This window comes from Micrasema longulum, unplaced genomic scaffold, assembly GCF_059751315.1.
Source record: "Micrasema longulum isolate JH-2025_06_02 unplaced genomic scaffold, ASM5975131v1 h1tg000776l, whole genome shotgun sequence".
Taxonomy (NCBI): domain Eukaryota; kingdom Metazoa; phylum Arthropoda; class Insecta; order Trichoptera; family Brachycentridae; genus Micrasema; species Micrasema longulum.
The window spans coordinates 39,309-58,820 of NW_028277969.1; the positions used below are offsets into that span (position 1 = coordinate 39,309).

Consider the following 19,512-nt stretch of genomic DNA (forward strand, 5'->3'; position numbering starts at 1 on the left):
AATGCAAATGTTGGCGGATGCAGAAAACCAGGAAGATCAAGAAAGATGTGGTATGTCCAAATCCAACAAATACTTGAAAATGGGCATGTCAAAAGTCAGAATAATCGGACGTGCGTTACTGAGAAGTGTGAATGTAGATGAAGCGAGGTCTGTACGCAAAAACAGAATGATGTGGCGTTCTCTCTGCCTACTCCTAAAGTAGTGGTAAAATAGATCGGTACATATCGATAGCTTTATTGACAGTTCACGTAAAAAACTTTTGCAGAGCATAACTTATTTTGATTTATCTGCAAGAATTAAATTAATAGTTCCCGGTGACATCCCGTATCCGCCTCCGAATCTTCTTATAGCAGGATTGATTTTTAGAACATGTTTTTCTCGACGAAGATAAATAATTTGTATAAAATTTTGTATTGGCTAATATTTTATTCTTTTTTTAACGAAAAGGAATGCTTCAATAAACATTTTCGAATGCGAAATTGATAAATATGTCGATTCAATTATAATTCACTATTATCTCGTAGATGTGTAATATTAATTTTACTTTTATACAAAAATATGTCGTAATTTTACCCAAGAAATCGAAGCATAGTGCTTCAACTTGAAAATATTAAAAAGCTTCATTGTCACGTCTGTTACGTCAGGCGTCTGTACTTAGTGGCATTTCTTGTGGGATGTTCGTAAATGCAATCCGTCAATTGATTGTGTCCTTGCATATTTTAGAATAAAGTCTGTTATATGGCTTACAGCTTATACGATCAATTAACAAAATCTCGAGTTGGTAGACCGACGCGAACCTTTAACCCTTTATAAGACACATACCTAGAACAAAGTGGTACGTATTATGCACGAGGAGTAAAAGTAATTTCTCATACAAAGCTTGAAAAAATGAAGAAAAACTTGTTTCTAACAACACTATTAATTTGTTTAAATGTATGAACGGTAGGACATATTTTATACTGGAAAAAAGGCGTTCTGAATATAGTACGGAATAAAAATATGAACTGTAAAATTTGATACAAACCAATTTTTATTCCAAATTTAGACAAATCACTTTTTTAAATGTTTGCTCCTCACATGTATGAGTACCACCAGAATTAAATTATTTATTTTCTTCATAATAAGTCTTATGTTATAGGAGTATCGTAATAACGCACACTGGTAGAATGGTCATCCACTCAGCTTCTTCAAATGCAATGGGTTTATTATTGTAAAAAAGAACGCATTTTATTAGGTTTGCAAGACGCGAAATAATACGAAATATGTGCCCTATTAAGGGTCATGATGTATGCATTGAAAGCGCGAATTATTAAATTTCAGTGACGCGACTGTTATCGCGAAATATAACATCTCCTGCATATCATATAGTATTTATTCCATCTGCCAGTCTGTAGCACTAACTATGCACAACACTCTTTTCTCTATCGTTCTTGCTCTAACTATTATGTTTTTTTTTTCATCTATTGATATATTTAACATACCCCTTAATTTATTTAAAAATAAATTAAGACTTATTATTTCTGGCTGCGATACGATCCCACTTACTATTTAATGATGCACACTCCTGAACACTTACTTCCACACTAATAGACATAAACACAAATCTATACTTACTCTCATACAAATACACATAAACACATCCTTTTGTTGCAACACAATTTAATAATATGTATGATTTTTATTTAGAAACTTTGCTGGTCTATCTTTAAACTGTATTTTTTTATTAATGTTGTTATATAATTGTCGACTGTTTGTTTCTTTAAAATAAATAAATAAATAAACATCATCCGCAATGTACTAATGCATATGGCAGTTGTATAATTTATTTTCACAATTTTATTTTATTACACAAGTTTATAAGGCGGCCTCCGTGGTGTATTGGCGTGCGTGAGTCAAGACGCTTGACACACGCACGGAAGGTTCCGGGTTCGATTCCCGACGAGAACCCAAAAAAATTATGTGATTTTTCTCAAGCCTGGGTGCTCAGTGCTGTAATTTATCACTGTAATTGGGGCCTCCTGGCCTGTTGTGGAGGCAAAAAAAATCAGAATTAAGAGCCAGCCGAAAATTACATATATACAATATTTTTCTCAGAGACCATCGAAGATAATGTTCGTTTTTAAAAGCGTTTTGTTTGAAGCTTTGAAAAATATTATTAAGAAGACAGAAAATAAAAAACTCGACAAAAGCAGATAAAAATAGTTAGTTTTTTTTTAAAGTAAGAAAATATTGTAAAATAATACAATTAAAATTAAAGAATAGCCATTTACTTGAATATATTTTTAATATAGGAAAAAAATATATACACATAAATAAATAGTGTGTGCTCATCATTATTCCCTTTCCGCACCTAATGGTGCATGTGGCACTGCATCGGTACACCAATCGCAGCATATCTTGTTTTTTTTTGTAACATGAAGGTAAGATGATCAGTCTTACGCTTCAGTTACCAGTCCAGGGACTATGACAATATGTGAAAACACACTTTTAAATAAATATTTAATATCAACCATGTCGGGAATTGAACCAGAGACCTCTCATGGCAGGCGAACGCGCTGACCATTACACCATGAGGCCGACAAGTGTGTGCTCATAAATGTAATCAAAACAAGATAAAAAACAAAACAAAGTAAATCGAAAATTTCAATTCATATATACAGAAAAAAAAAAAAACAATAAAATTAAAAGTACCTATTAAAATTAAGATCTAAAAAATGTAAATAAAATAAGAAAGAAATAAAAGAAAAGGTTAACTCAAGAAAATAACAAAAATGTATTCAATGAGAGATAAAAAAGGTTTTACATAAATAATAAATCAATATATGAATTATATGCGTTCTTACGATTTATCGAAATATTTCGATTTTAGTGCCACTTTTTTTTGCCGTAAATAAACGTGTTAGAAAATGAGAAACGTTTTCATAATGATACATCTCGTATCGAATACCGGTACAGACGGTCAATTATAACGAGATACATTGTTTGTAAAGTAAGGTTGATGCATCCTCATTTAATCAGCCCTATTATCTAGATCCGGTCCCGTTAAGTACTCTTCCTAACAGTGGAGAAGCGGAGGCGATAATCTAATATCCGCACGCCACTCGCCACCGCCACCCGATGGTCGCGTGAATTGAATATATGATTGATTGGGCGATGATGTATTGCTCTGGCGCCGGAAGCGTGCGCCTGTCGGTATCTTGTATAAATTATTATACTACCTAACTACTAACTACCCACTACACGCTCATTACCCCCTGGTAGAAGAGACAGGCAAAGGAAGCTGCAATATTATGCAAATAATTCATGGTAACTTCATTGAAACGTTCAAAATCTTAACTGAGCAATATAATGTACCCAAGTTGAAATCAATGTTCACTATGAATGAAAACCGCCATCTTAGAGGTCATTCATTGAAACTCAACACTACCTCCCTTCTCATCCAACGCCAGCAAGAACTTCCCGACAAACTGAGTTGTGGAGAAATGGAATGGTCTTCCCGAGAAAGTGATTGGTGCTAGTTCCTAGATGAACACAAACCGCCTAGATGCACACATAAATTTATAATGTTTAATAACCACGTACACTTGATATACAGACATCACCTAAATAGCTGCTAGTGTATTATTATTATTAATAATAATAATAATACAATTCCACATTAAAGGTATACATTTAACTTTTTAAGCGTACAAAATAAAAGAAAACAATAAAAAACACATTATTTTTTCTAAGTACTTTGACTTTTTTATTGAAATACGAGTATTACAATTATAATTAATTTTATTTTTTTAAAATAGCAAAATCACCCGTGAATGACCACTACTACCCCAGTAAAAATAATACTCAGATTTAGTTACATCATAACATTATAAAACACCCTAACTTATGATATATTCAAAGAATTGCATAAGAAATAGCATAAAATAAAACACTTACCACATTTTTTCTTATAAAAACACTGTCAATCTCGATACAATAACGGGAAGACGCACTATTACCTTTGACAACTCACAGTTGAAAACTGATAGATTTGTTTCTTACCAAAAGATGTGTCCGCCTACTGCTTTTGTCATAGTTTTAGTTTGTAGTGATAAAAGTTTTTTGACTGGACACATGTAGCAATTCTTATTATATTGTGTTTTATTAACCAATGGTCATTTACTGGGGGGTGGTCATTTACTGGTGTTTTGACTCTACTACCCATTAAAGTTCTTCATTTAAAAAAACCGCAGTCTCCTCACAATATGACTACCACGAACAATGACTAAGGTTTTCGTAAACAGTTAGCAATTTTATTTCCGATCTGGTATTCTCAGATATCTGAGAATAATTTTCAATTAAAAATGATTAAGTTTATCGGAATGTGAGCTCGAATTCTGCACAAGTCAGCGTGATTCATTAATTCTGTTTTAAGTTTGTTTTTTATTTCGACTTAAAATACTTATAATTATTCATCTATCATACATGAGGCATCTCCTTAAGTATACATATTTTCGTACAAAAAAAAATGATTTGACTTTATGGACAATGATTGGATGCCCAGTTTCAAAAAATGCCAGTCCATTTTTGTAGTTTTGAGATATTTCAAGTTTAAGTGTTCATTTTATTCCTGAAATGTTAAATGACTGAATTTCGGAAAAAAATACGTATTGTAAAGATTTTCTTCTTCTTTATTTTATAATACAAAATGGTAACATGTTTAGTTACAAGATTGTAAGATGTTTAGTAACAAAATTATTGCTTGTAAAAAAGTGGACTTAAGCCTAAGGTCGGGACTTAAGGATTTAAAAAAAGAATTTAAAGGAATAAGGGATTTTTTCACAGGGAAAAAACTCTTAGACTTTTTTTGGGATTTTTCGAAATTGAAATAATATTTTTTAAATCATTTTTCAAATGCGAAATTCGATATAAGTATTCTTTATTGAAAAATTAATTAGGTAAATGTATAGTTCACATAATGCTCTACGCGGCAGAGTTGCCAACTCAAAACCGATAAAATTGGACTAAAGCATTTTTTGAAATTGGGTATCCAATTGAAGATAACTCCCATTTTTGTGTATTGTAATTTCTATCTTCCGGATAAGTTAAAATGTATCTTCAATTTTATCTACAAAATAAATTTAAGTTTTTTGTTTGAAAAATAAAACATGATTACAATTTTTTTTCTAAACATGTTTAATTACAGGTTATCCACAAAACTACTTTGAATTTTATTACTAATATACACATTTTCGTATATAAATATCGATATTCGTTTAAACCGTCTCGATATGTACCGATGAAGGCACGGCCGCGAATACAAACGCTATCTTCATCGGTACATATCGATGCGGTATAAAGTCAAATGTATTCATAATAGAGGGGCCCGGAGTGTTATAACTTGCATAATAATTGACGTCAGATTGTACATTAGCAATACGCGATTACTTATTGTCTTTCTCCTTCTCTTTCAGGAAGCGGTTCTGCTCTGCAGTGTTACCAGTGCACCATCACCCCTCCGGCTATGCTCAGTAACCAAACGTCCAGATTGTGCGTAAACTTTGACTACGGCAGCAAATACGTGGTGGATTGTCCATATTCGACTATGTGTATGAAGCAGACCTTCGACCTGGTACTTGCTAATAAAGGTAATTTAACGAAACAACCTGCATCCTAAATATTTAAACTGGGTTACCCGTTCTTTCCCACTGCCGTCTATAGGGAGGCGGATGTTAATGCATCTCCGTTTGATGGACATTTATTATGCATGAAATGATAAATTCAAGATGGACCTTTTTTGCATTTTCCCACAAGGTAGCAACGATAAAGGTTTCAACTCCCTTACTTAAAAAAGGTCAATAGATGGAAGAGTTGAGGAAATATTGTAGTATCGAATAATTACAACTAGGTAACTTTAAAATCAAAATTTTTGAGTTAACCACTAAAAACACATTTTTGTAACCTCTTCCATGAATGCTACAAAAAGACAAGTTGAGCATTCAAATCATCATAATATTATTTCAATGCATCACGACTAAAATTCGTTGCAACAGAGACGGAAAACATTTTTGAGAAGGGAATACAGAAGTTTAGGCATTTATCAGCCAACGACAGGAGAAATTTTTTTTTTGTCCTTAGTAGAATAAAAAATATTTTTATATTATCTATATCCCGCGAAAACGGTTCATTGCATCGGCCACGCCCCCAATACGTCACGATTCGGTTGAATTTTGAACTTTGTGACCGTTTAAATTTAAGTCACGTTTTTGTGGAGATATATATTTTTTTTAACAATTTTATTTTAAAAGTTATGTATGAAAACATTTCTCCACAATGTCCATGTTGATTTTGAAAATACAATTCTTTTTTCTAAATCCATTTCACATTTCTCTATTGTAGCATTCATGGAGGAAGATACTAAGACGCGTATTAGTAGTTAACTCAAAAATTCTGTTTTTGAAGTGAGTAAATTGATTACTTAAACCAGCCAATGACAGGTCATAAGCTCTGTGAATGCCTAGACTTCCGTATTCCCTTTAGCAAAATGTGTCTCCTCTCCGTTTCAATCAATGTCAATCTTGATCGCAGCCGCGTCTATACAATTGGGACGTATTAAAAATTCGGTTTATTTCAGATCGGGTGCACGGCGTGCTGCGGGACTGCGCCTCCCAGAAACACAACTACCAGGAGCTGAAGAAGGGCTACTGGCAGCCGGCCATTGACATCGAGGAGGCGTACCAGGAGGGCTGCTTCCTGCAGGACGACAAGGGCGCGCGGACGCTCCCCACCCAGTACTGCTACTGCCGCAACCACCTGTGCAACTCCGCGCCACCCGCCAAGGGCGGGGACCTCAACTACCACACCGACGCCATGGCCGTTATTATGGTCTTCAACGCAATGAAATACATACGGAGTATGAGATGATATACATACTCGTATAATCACAGTTCGGTACGCTAGCAGTAGTATATACAAATGTACGGTCTACATCTTCCCAGAAGAATAAGTTTTATATCCAGAAAGATTCAGTTTGACGGGTTAAAGAAAACCAGTAGATATAATTAGAATGTTAAGAAAGAAAAAATTGCAAGACCTGAAAATATTTTTCTAAATAACTCCCACCATTTTGTAGGCACTTGTCATTACGTGGCACAAGCTTTTGTATTCCCTCTTCATAAAAGGGTCTCGCCCTCTTTATTTTTACGACGCCAACTTCGTTCGTCATTATGCACATTTTCACGACCTTCATTGAACTGTCTCACTCATCTCCTTACCATCGACTCACTGATCACATATTTTCCATACGCCTCACAGATCTGACGGTGAATGCGGACTGGTTTAATATTCTTTGCACGAAGGAAGCGAATTACAGATATTATCTAAAAAGCGGCGGAATTTTCCATTTTATTTGGCATTTCAAACAAGCACCACGAACCGCATACAACAGACAGCTAACTGAGATAATGACGTCAACTCCTTCTCAATTGTCGGGGTACGTAAGAATTTTTTCTTTCAGACGGAACATACTTTCTGGGTATACTTCGTGTATCAATTCATTTTATTATAACGAGATGGAGTTATAAAGCATTAACCTTTAACGAGAGAAAATGGAAGTCTAGAAATTTTAACAGGGCATGTTTATGTGTTCAAATCACTATGTTTGAAGATCTGTGTTTCTTCATTTCGTACATCTGATGATTTTTGTGAAGTAAAAGAATTACTATGTTAAAGTTATTCTAATTGGTTTGTGTGGACATTAATTAAACTTGCACCTTATCGTGTTTTAGCAAAGGTTTTTTCATTGATGGACAACTCAATTTGCTAAGAAGTTTTATTTTTTATTTGTTTATTATTCATCTCTTCAAATTTAAATTTTGGAGATTGGTTTCCAGCGAACATCGGAATCTCCTTCTCAATTCTACACAATGGGATACTTTTCGATAGTAGATTAAAAGATAATGTAATAATGTTTTTGATTTACAAGTCAATGTCAATGATGCCATTATTAAATTGATTTTAAAGATGTAACGGATGAAAAAAGAAACATGTTTTTTTATTGCAATTTAACAATATTTATACATTCGGGATCATGTTACAAATTGCATACTGACTGCAACAATTTTATCATTGACCATTTTTTGACCCCGAGACGTCTGCTTTAAATAAATAATCGGATCTAATACCCACAGCTATTGTTATCTGGTTAAAACTTATTACAAATGACCAACAATGAAGCATATAGTACAGTCCTATTCATTGTAACCACAGTGACTGAGTAACTACTGTCCAATCCATCATTATTAATCAAACAGACAGACAGACTTATATTTTGCTGTTATCCGAAACACAAAAAGCGAATGTTTAAGTCATTTTAAGAAAGTAGTGTTTTAAAAACATTAAAAATGTAATACATATATGTATATGTATTACTCATTCCTTTATATCCTAAGTAAAGTTATATAAATAGTTTATTTATGAAAATATTTTAAATAGTCAATACAACAAAATACATGTAATATACCTAATATACCTATCTGATAAATGGTGCTTGTAATTTCAGAATACCTCTGTTTGAATTATATTTTAAATGTGTAATATTAAAATAATTTATATAATGATCTGTTTGTTTATGTACTATTTAATTATTATTAAGATAAAAATCTGTATGCTAGAGGTAGATTACAGTAACTTCAAATATGATGAAATATAGTTATTACTATGTTAAAACCAAATTATTCGTCCTCTATTATGAGGTATACAGCAGTAAACTCCTAGTTTTATTGATAAAAAATATTTTTATTTTGTTTATTTATTGTATATACGGCCTAAGCCAATTACAACAGTTACATGAAGAAACATAAATGCAAAAAACTGAACAAAAAGAACATAAAACTCTTTAGCAAAGACAAACAAGGGCAAAACAATAATTGTATACAATATATTCATAAAAATGAAAGACCTAAGACTTCGAGCTAAACTATGCCAACCCAACTTCATCCCACACTGTTTAGTCGCGAAGAGATCTATGAAAAGCCGGAAGATCTATCCCAAAGAATTCCAAGTCGTGTGACGAATTGACTAATCTACACATTCTGGACATTGGGGCATAAAAACCAAAGTTGCTCTTAGAAGATTTTATAAACAGCAGATTTTGACTTCTGGTGACACGGTTGGGAACATAAAAAGAAATAGATTGCAACAGAGATGGGACATCACTTAAAGCATTAAGTATTTTGAAAATGCATATAAGTTCCATCACAGTTCTACGTCTCTCCAATGAAGACAGATTAAGAGATTGCTCTATTTCAAAATAGGAATAATTACCCCTTTGTAATCCAAGCAACCATGCCACTTTTCTTAGAAAACGGTGTTGGACAGACTCGATATGGTCAATTTATTGTAACTTCACACCACATTAGAGGTAAACAACAGTAAATCCATAGCACAAATTCCAGTACAGAAGCTTCATACAGGATAGATCCTATCCTTACGGTTTATGTATAAATACACTGGAACATTTAATGTTTTACAACTTTCAAGTCACCCAGATACCGAAATAATATCAAAATTCCTAAATTCCAGACAAGGTCAAAATAGTTTTGCTTTCAAAGGAATGAAAAATTCTAATAATCTCTCTGATGAACTAAAAACTATTAAAACTAATATATCACTAAATAAATTCAAAGAAATAACGTATTTTTGGGTAAACAAATGTATCTCCATTTTGGGCATTAAAAAAAATCAAAAAACTAAAATGAAAACATTATCGCATTAAGAACACATAAAAATTAATAAATAATTGAAAACAAGCTTACTTTAAAGGCTCTCATTAAAAACACCAGATGTTTAAAGCATAAAAAATCACAAATTTGTCTCTCCTGAAAAGCTGGGTTTTTGGACTCACTGTAGTTACTCTCGCATATAGTAATACATTTACAAATGCAATGTTAGCGCCAATAAGAAGAAAAGAGTTACTCCTATTTATAGAGTTTTGAGTTAGATTATCGGTAGAATTCCAGAATAAGATATATTTTAGAAACCAATGAAATAAATCAATAAAATAGTTTTCAAATTTGTTTCAAAATAATTAGAATAATGAGGAAGTTCAGTGGTTTAAAAAAAAAAATGTTAATGGACATGAAACATGGCTACCCGGAAACTGTAAATCTACCAAAACACATAATTGATGGCTATTAATTTTATAAAAAACAGCAAAAAGCTGCATTAGAAAAACAAAATAAATGTGATCTCAATTTACATTTGTGGGGTTAAGCGAACGTCCAATTCAGCTGTGTATGTATATAATTATACCAAATTAATTATTTTAGGTAGTTTATTACTAACAAACCACATTTAAATAGTGCTGAAAAATAATACATTTGCCAGTGAAAAAAATCAGAAAAAATCAGTAAATTTAAATAATTAAAAAAAAAAATTCTTGGATAGTCGATATACCAATTTTATGTTAGCAATGCCGAGAATCTAGTTTAGTTGTAAAACTATATAGCTCTTTAGCTCTTGCTTTAAAACAGGTTTATCTAGTGAGGCAGATAATTAAATTTACACTCAATCTCGAATAAATTCTTATAATATGCACTTTGTAAGCAATATTAAATCACAGAATGAAAATCTAAAAATAAGTATTTAGCCAAATTGCGGATTTCTAAACATTATTTGCATGAAAAATACATAAATTATGTTGAAAGATTTGAAATACAAACCGAGTCCTGATATTATTGTAAGTTTAAAAAAAATAAATACTGAATCTACTTAAAAAATAAGCTTCCTACTTGTATGTAAATGATTTTTAAATTTTAAGTTGACACTATTTTATGTGCAAAATTTTGTTACTAGATTTTTATATTATTAAAATTAAACAATATATTTTTTAAAGGTGTTTTATTTATTTTACTATGATTCAATGGATACTGAGGATACACATCACATCTTTATAAGAATGGTGATGAATGATTTTTTTTGCAAAAATAATGCAAAGATTTTATTTAACCAATACTGCACATGAAAAACTAATTTCTTTTCAAAAATAGTAGGTTTGTTTCTAAATAAGAATCTTTATCTCTTTCTACGTTTCTGGGATCGAAGGGCCAGCTATATTATAAAAAGGTCTATCTGCGGAAGTGTAGTGAAATGAAGAATTTGAGATTTCATACACTTAGAAACATATGTTTTGTAAGTATTTATGATACAATTTCAACATATAATATTTTAAAATAATAACATAAGTTTTTTTCTCTTGAAATTTTCCCCCACTGAGTACTGCCATAGTGATACCTAGAGGCATTTAAAAAGTTTAATGTAATTTCTCTTAGGTCAGTGAGATTTGTGATGTAATTCCTCACTACTGTGTCGGCCTGTGATGGTGCAAAAAGTTGATGAAAAATTTTGAAATTTTTTAATTGTTCCAACACTTACCCTTCTAAGTATTTATCCTTTAACCTGCAAGCGCATATGACCATACCAGATATGACTCAAATAATTTTTGAATAAAAGAGTACGGATGTACATTGTACGGCGTCGCTTGTCAAAAATCTCCAATTAAATTTATTTACAAAAAGGACAAAGAAATGCCATCTAAGGACGATTGGCGTAAATATTTCAAAGAAAAACATAGATTTATTCCATGTCCAATAAAATATCCAAAATAGAGCGTGCAGTTTTTTCCCTCTAAAATTCACTCTCTTAGAGGTTAATTCTCTTTTTTTTCTTTCTTGTTTTACCAATATATAAACCGGGCTATAAATAGCATTATTATTAATGCAGTCTGTTTGTTAAACAATTAGGATAAAATAAATCACTTACTGTAGCACTGTTTTCTACCAGACACAGGAATACGACGTCCTCTCTCAGAAGTCGGACAGCTTCGTGCAAGGGCTGGACTGTTTTAGCCTTTAACATTCTATAGAGCAGGGCACTGGACATGTGTTCGAAATCGTCTCCTGGAAGAATAAAAACATGGTGAATAATGCACTAATAAACGTGAAGATTCGACTAAATTACTTAACCAGATTGTGCCCAATTTAAAAGGGCCAGATGTAATTTTTTCCATGTTAATTTTTGCAAAAGAAAAGTTTTGATCTTTTGAGAAATATTTTTATACAATTGGTCACAATTAATTCATACCTCCTTCTATTAAATTATTATTTTAACATATATTTTTTTACACGCAAGCAGACTGTACAGTAATTAATGAATTAAACAAGAATTAACACATCGGATTTACCTGTGAGGTCATCCCAATGAGCAGATATTAAAGCGGAGCAGTGGTCTTTGAGTGCCGAAGCATTTATTTCATCAGCTGCTGAGTAAAATTTGACACAGCTCCTGTAACACAAACAGAATAATAATTAATAATAATAGTAAAGAGGCCGAATGGCGCAGAGTCGATTTCATCATATTAGGTGTACAAATTAGTTTCTGGAGTTTTTTACCAAAAATTGGGCATTTATTGTAAAATAATGGAACCTTATGTCTCATTCCAAGTACTGTCCGTCGCTTGCCACTACCTTTTCCCATTTTTATGGCAGCATACGGACACCCTTACTCCACTCACCCGGAGTGAGGATGTCCGTATGCTGACGCAAAGGTTTTTGCCGCTCGCATACTACCGAAGATAACCAATGGACCGAGATGACAACCCTAACAAAAATGAGTGTCCAAAAATTAAAATGTACAAGCCAACCTTAACAACCCATGGATATTGGGCGTAAATTTTGGCATTTACATCAAAAACTCTCTTGTACAACGTTCATAAAGTCAGTAGATTTATACCACACTAATTTTCCTGGTGTCTTACTTGAAATGTTTAGGAATCGATTTGAAAAAAAAAGTTATGTTTATTTTATATTAGAAAAATATTTGAGTATCGCATAATAATATTGATAGATCTTTAGGACGTTCTTATTGAGGCAGGAAATTTCTACACCAGTTGGAGATGACAGAAGAACACTCGGCGTTGAGGTTTCAATGTGTACATATTGCATGTTGAGTTATACAATAAAAATCAGAAATGGAGCGCGAGAGTGACTGTCTAATTGTCTGGACTATCCACGGATACTACTATTTTTACTGTAGTTTTTACTTCCCAGTGGAGAATTGAGGTAATTGTATATTTCGCTTGTTGTCTGCAATATGACATCTGTGTTAGGTAATCAGTATTTTGGATGCTTTTATTTATATCTGCAAATTCATGTTTCACCTTCTGTACTACCTTTAAGACAATAGTAGGTCAGGCGACAGCGGGCATTGGTTTCTGGGTGAGAAAGTGATATGTCGATATTTGAATTAAAGAAGATAAAAAAAACCAAAACAATAAATGTTCCCCGACGGCATTGCACTTCATACAAGACCAACATCACCGCAACTAATAATATAGTGAGAATTGGTTCATTACTTTTTATTTAGGATGGTAGGTTATAGTATGCTTTTATTTCCCTAATGAGAAAGATAGCTCACCTAACGTTTACGGATGTGATGAGAGCCTGTTCGCACTTCTGCATAAGACCCGGAAGCTTGTATTTAGCTGCACATTTGATGAGCTCAGTTGCAAATGCATCTCCTTTGGAAAATTCAACGGCATCCGTGTAAATCCATCTGAGCATTGCCTCTCCAACATCGTCGGGAATATCTGACCAATCTGAAAAAAATCATAATAAAATAGATACTCTAATATACACCATTTTGAAACATTTTTTTTAATACAATTTATTAAACAATGTATACACAACCATTGACATAGTGTATTCATACTTTTAACTTTGTCAGAAATCAAATCCAGGACATTAGACATCAAACATGTTACCTGTAGTCAGATTAATTATCTTCTGAGGTATATAATTTAAGAATCTGAAGATAACAATTATTGTGGAATTCGTAAAGTTTGCGATAGTTATTCTTAATCAAAGAATAATTAATTTCATCAAAATCATTCCACTTTCTGTACCCAGTCAGTGGTGAATAGGATACTGAATCAGTATATTAATGGCAGCGTATCTCGATATTTTTTTGTTACATGAAGGTAAGATGATCAGTCTTACACTTCAGGTGTCAGTCTAGGGACAGTGAAATATTGCAGTGTAAAAGCATATTTTCGACAAATATCTGACATCAGCCATGGTAGGCGAATGCGCTAACCACTACACTTTCAAATCTTCTCATCGTATTGTATCAAAAATACTAGAAAAAATATTTTCTCACAGGCTAGTTTATTATATCACGCAGAATTCTCTATTTTTGATAGGCAATCTACACTTAAAAAATACCTACAGTAAAGCCATTTTTTCTCTATCTAAAACTGTTATAATTTTTCACACATTAATTTATGTACCTAAGTACATTCATGCAGTATTTTATCACTATACCTGTAAAGCATAGTGTCATTCGATACTTGGTAAATATTTTGAAATTTTTGTTTATTAGACAAGTCATCATCATCACCTTTCCCTTTCCACACCAAATGGTGCATAGGACACTGCATTGGTACACCAATCGCAACGTATCTTGATCATTTTTTGTTACATAAAGGTAATATGATCAGTCCTACGCTTCAGGTACAAGTCCTAAGAAATATTTTGATGTGAAAACACCCTTTTAAATAAATATTTCATATCAACCATGTCGGGAATCGAAGCCGAGACCTCTCGAATGGTAGGCAAATGCTCTGACCACTATACCACGAGGATAGCAACTAAGATAAGTACTTACGTATTAACATGTTATACCACAAAACTCTAGAATTTTAGTTTTATACCTGTCATGTAAAAGCCCTATAGATGACAAATAAATAAATAATCTTATGTGTATCTAAATGTGCATGAGGCACTGCTTTGGTATACCGATCACATCTTATTTAGATTATTTTTTGTTACAAAAGGAAAATGGTCCACATGCAGTATTAAGTTATTCACTTATTGAATTTCATACCAAAATTAATTTATCTTTGCAGGGGGATATATGAGCGTAATTTCAAAAGTGCAACTTTTTAGAAGAAAAAAAAAACGCTATTATGAACCTAATTATTTAGCTACAGAACTCATATTTAGCGAAATTGGTTATTATTTTCAGATCATTTTATTTGTGTAATCATATTCGAGTCATTTTTACAAATAACATAAAATATACCAGATATACTACTTGAACCATTAAAGATGGGGCAGAAATGAGTCTATTTATATTACTAACTTCTACATTATACGTAATATAGTAAGTTATATTTATAATAAGAAGTAGAAAGGATTGAAATATTTCAAATTAATTTGAAAAAATATGTTCTAGAGAAATTTTTATAAAAAATTGTAATATTATTAAAAGTTTATATTAGTTCTTACGATGCTATGAGCTAAATTAACCTTTCCCTTACTGTCCTAAACACTTCCGCATGTTACGGTGCTGTGTAGCCACTACACATGCAAAAAATGAGAGATATTAAACCGTTAAAGTGTAATATTCATCTGCAATTGCTTAAATTATTTATAGTTGAAGTCAAAAGTGATGGTATTTTTAATCTAATTGCTAAAAACATGAAACAAAACAAACAAAAGAACCGCCCCCAACAAAAGCCGAGCAGCTACTAACGCAGCAAACGAGCTAACGGGCGTCTGGGAGATGGACAAGAAACTTTGCTGTCCGCATGTGCGACGCATAAAAATTATCTCTCTCGCTCCCAAATATACTCGTATTATCAAGAGTGAGACGTAAAGAGTGTGCGAGACAATTATATATAAGGATTACCCTTTTACTACGAACGCAACATGCGACACATTGGTAAACATTCTGTTGTGTTGCTTTTTATGTTCCCAATAAGCATTAATTATTTAATAAAAAAAAACGTTTTTACCGATACGTAAATGTATAACGAAGGAATACCAAAAATCTCAACCTATAATTTATTATATTTATGGAGATATAAAAGTTATTAGATGCAATGTGTACTAGCTACACATCACCGGGAAGGGAAAGTTAATAAAGCATGAATAAATATGACATTATGTATAATGTACGTAAAATAATAAAACATAGTCTCACCTAGCTCTTCAATGTTTCTAAGGGCTTGTTCGCTGAAGTTGTCTGATCGCGCGCCGAGCACAAAGCGGTGCGCAGGTACAACGGTGTGTTGTAGGCGCACGCGCACATCCGAGTATGTGGCGCGCGCGTGCAGGCCCGCCACGCACGCCAGGAGGCGCGCTACGAAGCTGTCCTGGCTCAGGTCGCCGGCACTGGCTGCCGCCAGGCTGTACTGGCGTTCCAACTCGCCGCAGCGCGCCTGCAGCTTGCTGTACTCCTCCTTTAGGAGCGCGAGGTGCTGCCGCAGTTTGGCTGCCTCCGAGGACCCTGGAAACAGAATGATTTTTGAACAAGAGATCAGTTCGCATGTTCCCATTAACTATACTAGAGCGAGATCTCACGCACTGTTTTACGTGCTCAGAAGCCGTACAAGTGCCAGTCAGAATTCATTCAATTATAGGGCAATTTGCTTGCTGAATACAGCTTTTGCACCATAATATTGAGATATTTTTCTCCACATATCGGCATTTTAGGAGCTATCTGCTATGTTTTCACTAACTTGCCATTTGTAATGACGTTCTACCTGATATTTACAGTTTAAATTACATAACAGGTTAAACAACCTGAAAAGTAATTCTGACTACAAATGTGTAATAAATAAACAAAAATTGAAGACAAGTGTTATGTGACACAAACAAAAAAAAAGAGATATCTGGGGTTGGGTAATATATTTCGGAATATTTCGCTTACGATAGGAGCGTAGAAAATGGTTTGAAGTAAATATTTTTTGGCTAAGATAATGGGAACTTTTTTAATTGACAAAAAAATATTTATTGATATCTACAGTCATATATACAATAATGTGGCTATAATATAAGAGAATCTCAAGATTATCGACCATACCGCGCAGCAATCGATAAAAATGTGTAGTCAAATACACATTCCTTTAAGTCTCTAAGCTGTTGTAGCCGAGCATACCCTGGAGAAACTCGGTCAGGTAGAGCTGAGGATAATACCCGCACTCTCTCATGTAGAGATATCTCAGAAACTTTATTTGGATTTTCCCTATCATAAGAGAGTACTTCAGTTCATGTGGCCCCCGAATCATCGAGCCACTCTTGAGTCTACTTCGTACCAAGGAGTCGTAAAGAGTTCTCAATATGCGGGTATTTTCGAAAACCCTGGCAGTACGCAGAACAAATCCTAACATCTTCAATGATTGCCTCTGATTGTCTCTATGTCATTATGAAATGTCAGGGTGCTCACAAATCTAACGCCCAGATCCTTAACATTTGATGTGCGTGTCAGATTCTGGTCATTCATATTATGACTAAAAATGATTTAAAACTTATAATTAACAATATACGTAATATGTCATAAATAAAATTATATTATACAACACTAATGCAGCAAAAAACATATAATATTATTATATATTTTTTAAAAATATTTTTCTATTATTATGTTGCATATTTTTTTTGATTATTTTGTATATTGTTTTGATTATTTTGCATATTGTTTAATATGTTTATAAATGTTTTTGATTTATATATAGAACAGTCCCGACTTAAGACGGAATTTTCTAACAAGCCGGGACATAAAAAATTATAATTGTGCTCTATGATAAAATTATGTATTTTGTGCATTAAATAAATACAAGAATAGAGTTTGGAAAACTATAAATGAAATGTCTGTACATATTTATCTTTGTAAATTTAAAATAAAATGAAAAAATAATATTTCATTTACTCATCACTACTCACCCACGACGCCAATGCCTGCATGTTGTCGCTGATTTCCCTTTTGAATTTATTATTATTTAACTTAAATATCACTCGCATTGGCTCCAATAATATTATTATACAAGTTGCAAATTCTATGTATGCATGAATTTTTTGCTGCATTAGTGTTTACATCGGTGCAATAAAATAATTTGGTGCGACGGGTACGTTTAAAAGGTACATGGAAATTAATAAAACTGAGTAAATTGGGGCAGTCCGTAATGCCATTTAAAAGCTTAAATAGAAACATTAAGTCAGCAATCTGTCGTCTATTATCCAAAGAGTTTATTTTAAAATGTACTCTGGCTTAATTATAATTACTGAATTGGAAATTATTTCTTTCTTTTGTTGCTGACTGTTTTTTATGGGGACACAATATCTCCTCCTACCATATAATTACTTCAGTTTTACATAGTCTATAGCCGTCTTTTCAATACCAATTTCTTTTGGACTGATGGGCAAAGCTGTCATTTCCTAAATGAGAGACACGATTTCGAAGGTTATGGCCGGCATAACCGCAAATGTGTTTTAAAAAAAAAGACTAACGAACAACCTCTTCACATTACTAATGCCTATATACACTAAGGAAGAACAATACACACAATGAACATAGATTTGTTCTGCGGCCATTTTAAACTATGCATCATATGTGTAATAATTATTAAGAGTAGAGATATTCATACGCTCTAAAAAAACACATTTCTGTAAATGCTCTTTGGGTGCAAATGTACAATGAAATATTCTAAAAATGTTTAGCATTAAAAACACATATTAAGACCATTTAACATTTTTGAGACAATTTCTTGCACCATATAATACGGCTGTAACATTTGATTTAAAACCCGGGTAATGAAGTTTTAAATAGTGAATATGTCAGGATAAACGTTTGTAAACAGAACGAATAAGAAAATGTTGCCTGTAGGAACTCATCATAATTCAAATAAAAAAGTTCTAATATGAATGCAATTTTATTATTGTAACAGAAAACCATTATTTAAAAAAAACCTTTCTCATGAACATTTAAACCATTTCCTTTTCCCCTGACGGCTTCACCGTTAGAATTAATAGGATCATATCTGATTCCGACAGGATTTTTTAGGTGGATTTAGTGAAGATTAGGAAAAGAAATTCGCATAAATTAGGAAGCTAGAATAATGACGTACAAAGTAATAAATAAAATCGTCCTTTTCTCAATAATCTCCATAACATGAATTGCTTAAACTGGACGTGATAACGCCCCCATCGAAGAGTTTCGGCGAAATGACAACTAGGTAGATAAATCAAGTGACCATTTCTAATCAACAAAATAACAAGTAAATAACAAATAATATTTACCCATTTTTACAATTCACGTAAATATTTATTTTATCTTTAAAACTCGTAAGTTTATGAAGAATTTCTTATATTTCGAAGAAATGTAAATCATTAGACAGATTATGTATTTTGACAAACGAACTAGTTTTTGCCAACTGTCATTCGATGGGCAGCCATTTATAATTTTACAAATCATATGTCAAATGTTGCCAGGATGATAGAAAAATCAAGGAAGAAAATAAATTAGCATTGAGGTAAGACGGGCAGTCGCATTGACAAATTATATTTCTCAACATTTTATTACGTTATTAAATTAAAAATGTGTTGATTTTGATATATTTTTAGGTACCAGATTTTGTAAAATAATAAAAATAACCACATTTAGGGAAAATAGCTGTGTGTTTTCGATATTAGAACA

The 19,512-nt window shown here is 32.6% G+C and overlaps 2 protein-coding genes across 3 annotated transcripts in view; one reads left to right on the top strand and one right to left on the bottom strand.

Annotated features, from left to right (window-relative positions):
• The window catches only part of LOC148279051 (uncharacterized), a 30,724-nt gene extending 20,310 nt beyond the window's left edge, over positions 1 to 10,414 (top strand). For both annotated transcript variants that reach the window (XM_088230508.1, XM_088230510.1), the window contains exons 2-3: positions 5,454 to 5,627; positions 6,614 to 10,414. In XM_088230508.1, coding sequence (XP_088086634.1) covers positions 5,454 to 5,627; positions 6,614 to 6,903 — 464 coding nt within the window. In that variant the 3' untranslated portion in view covers positions 6,904 to 10,414. The remainder of the gene's footprint in view (positions 1 to 5,453; positions 5,628 to 6,613) is intronic.
• Positions 10,415 to 11,695: 1,281 nt separating this feature from the next.
• LOC148279052 (ankyrin repeat and FYVE domain-containing protein 1-like) lies at positions 11,696 to 19,295 on the bottom strand. Its single transcript, XM_088230511.1, has 5 exons — positions 19,116 to 19,295; positions 16,021 to 16,326; positions 13,453 to 13,633; positions 12,221 to 12,321; positions 11,696 to 11,936 (listed from the first exon to the last, which is right to left on the bottom strand). Exons 1-5 carry the CDS (start codon positions 19,117 to 19,119, stop codon positions 11,752 to 11,754), a joined length of 777 nt encoding a protein of 258 aa, XP_088086637.1. The 5' UTR covers positions 19,120 to 19,295; the 3' UTR covers positions 11,696 to 11,751.
• Between the last annotated feature and the right edge of the window lie 217 nt (positions 19,296 to 19,512).

Bases quoted from the DNA above. Each gene is read 5' to 3' on its own strand.
- LOC148279052 (XM_088230511.1), bottom strand. The intron at 13,634-16,020 runs GTGAGACTATGT...GATTTTTTTCAG, and splicing joins TAGAAACATTGAAGAGCTAG to ATTGGTCAGATATTCCCGAC. The intron at 12,322-13,452 runs GTGAGCTATCTT...TTTGTGTTACAG, and splicing joins ATCACATCCGTAAACGTTAG to GAGCTGTGTCAAATTTTACT.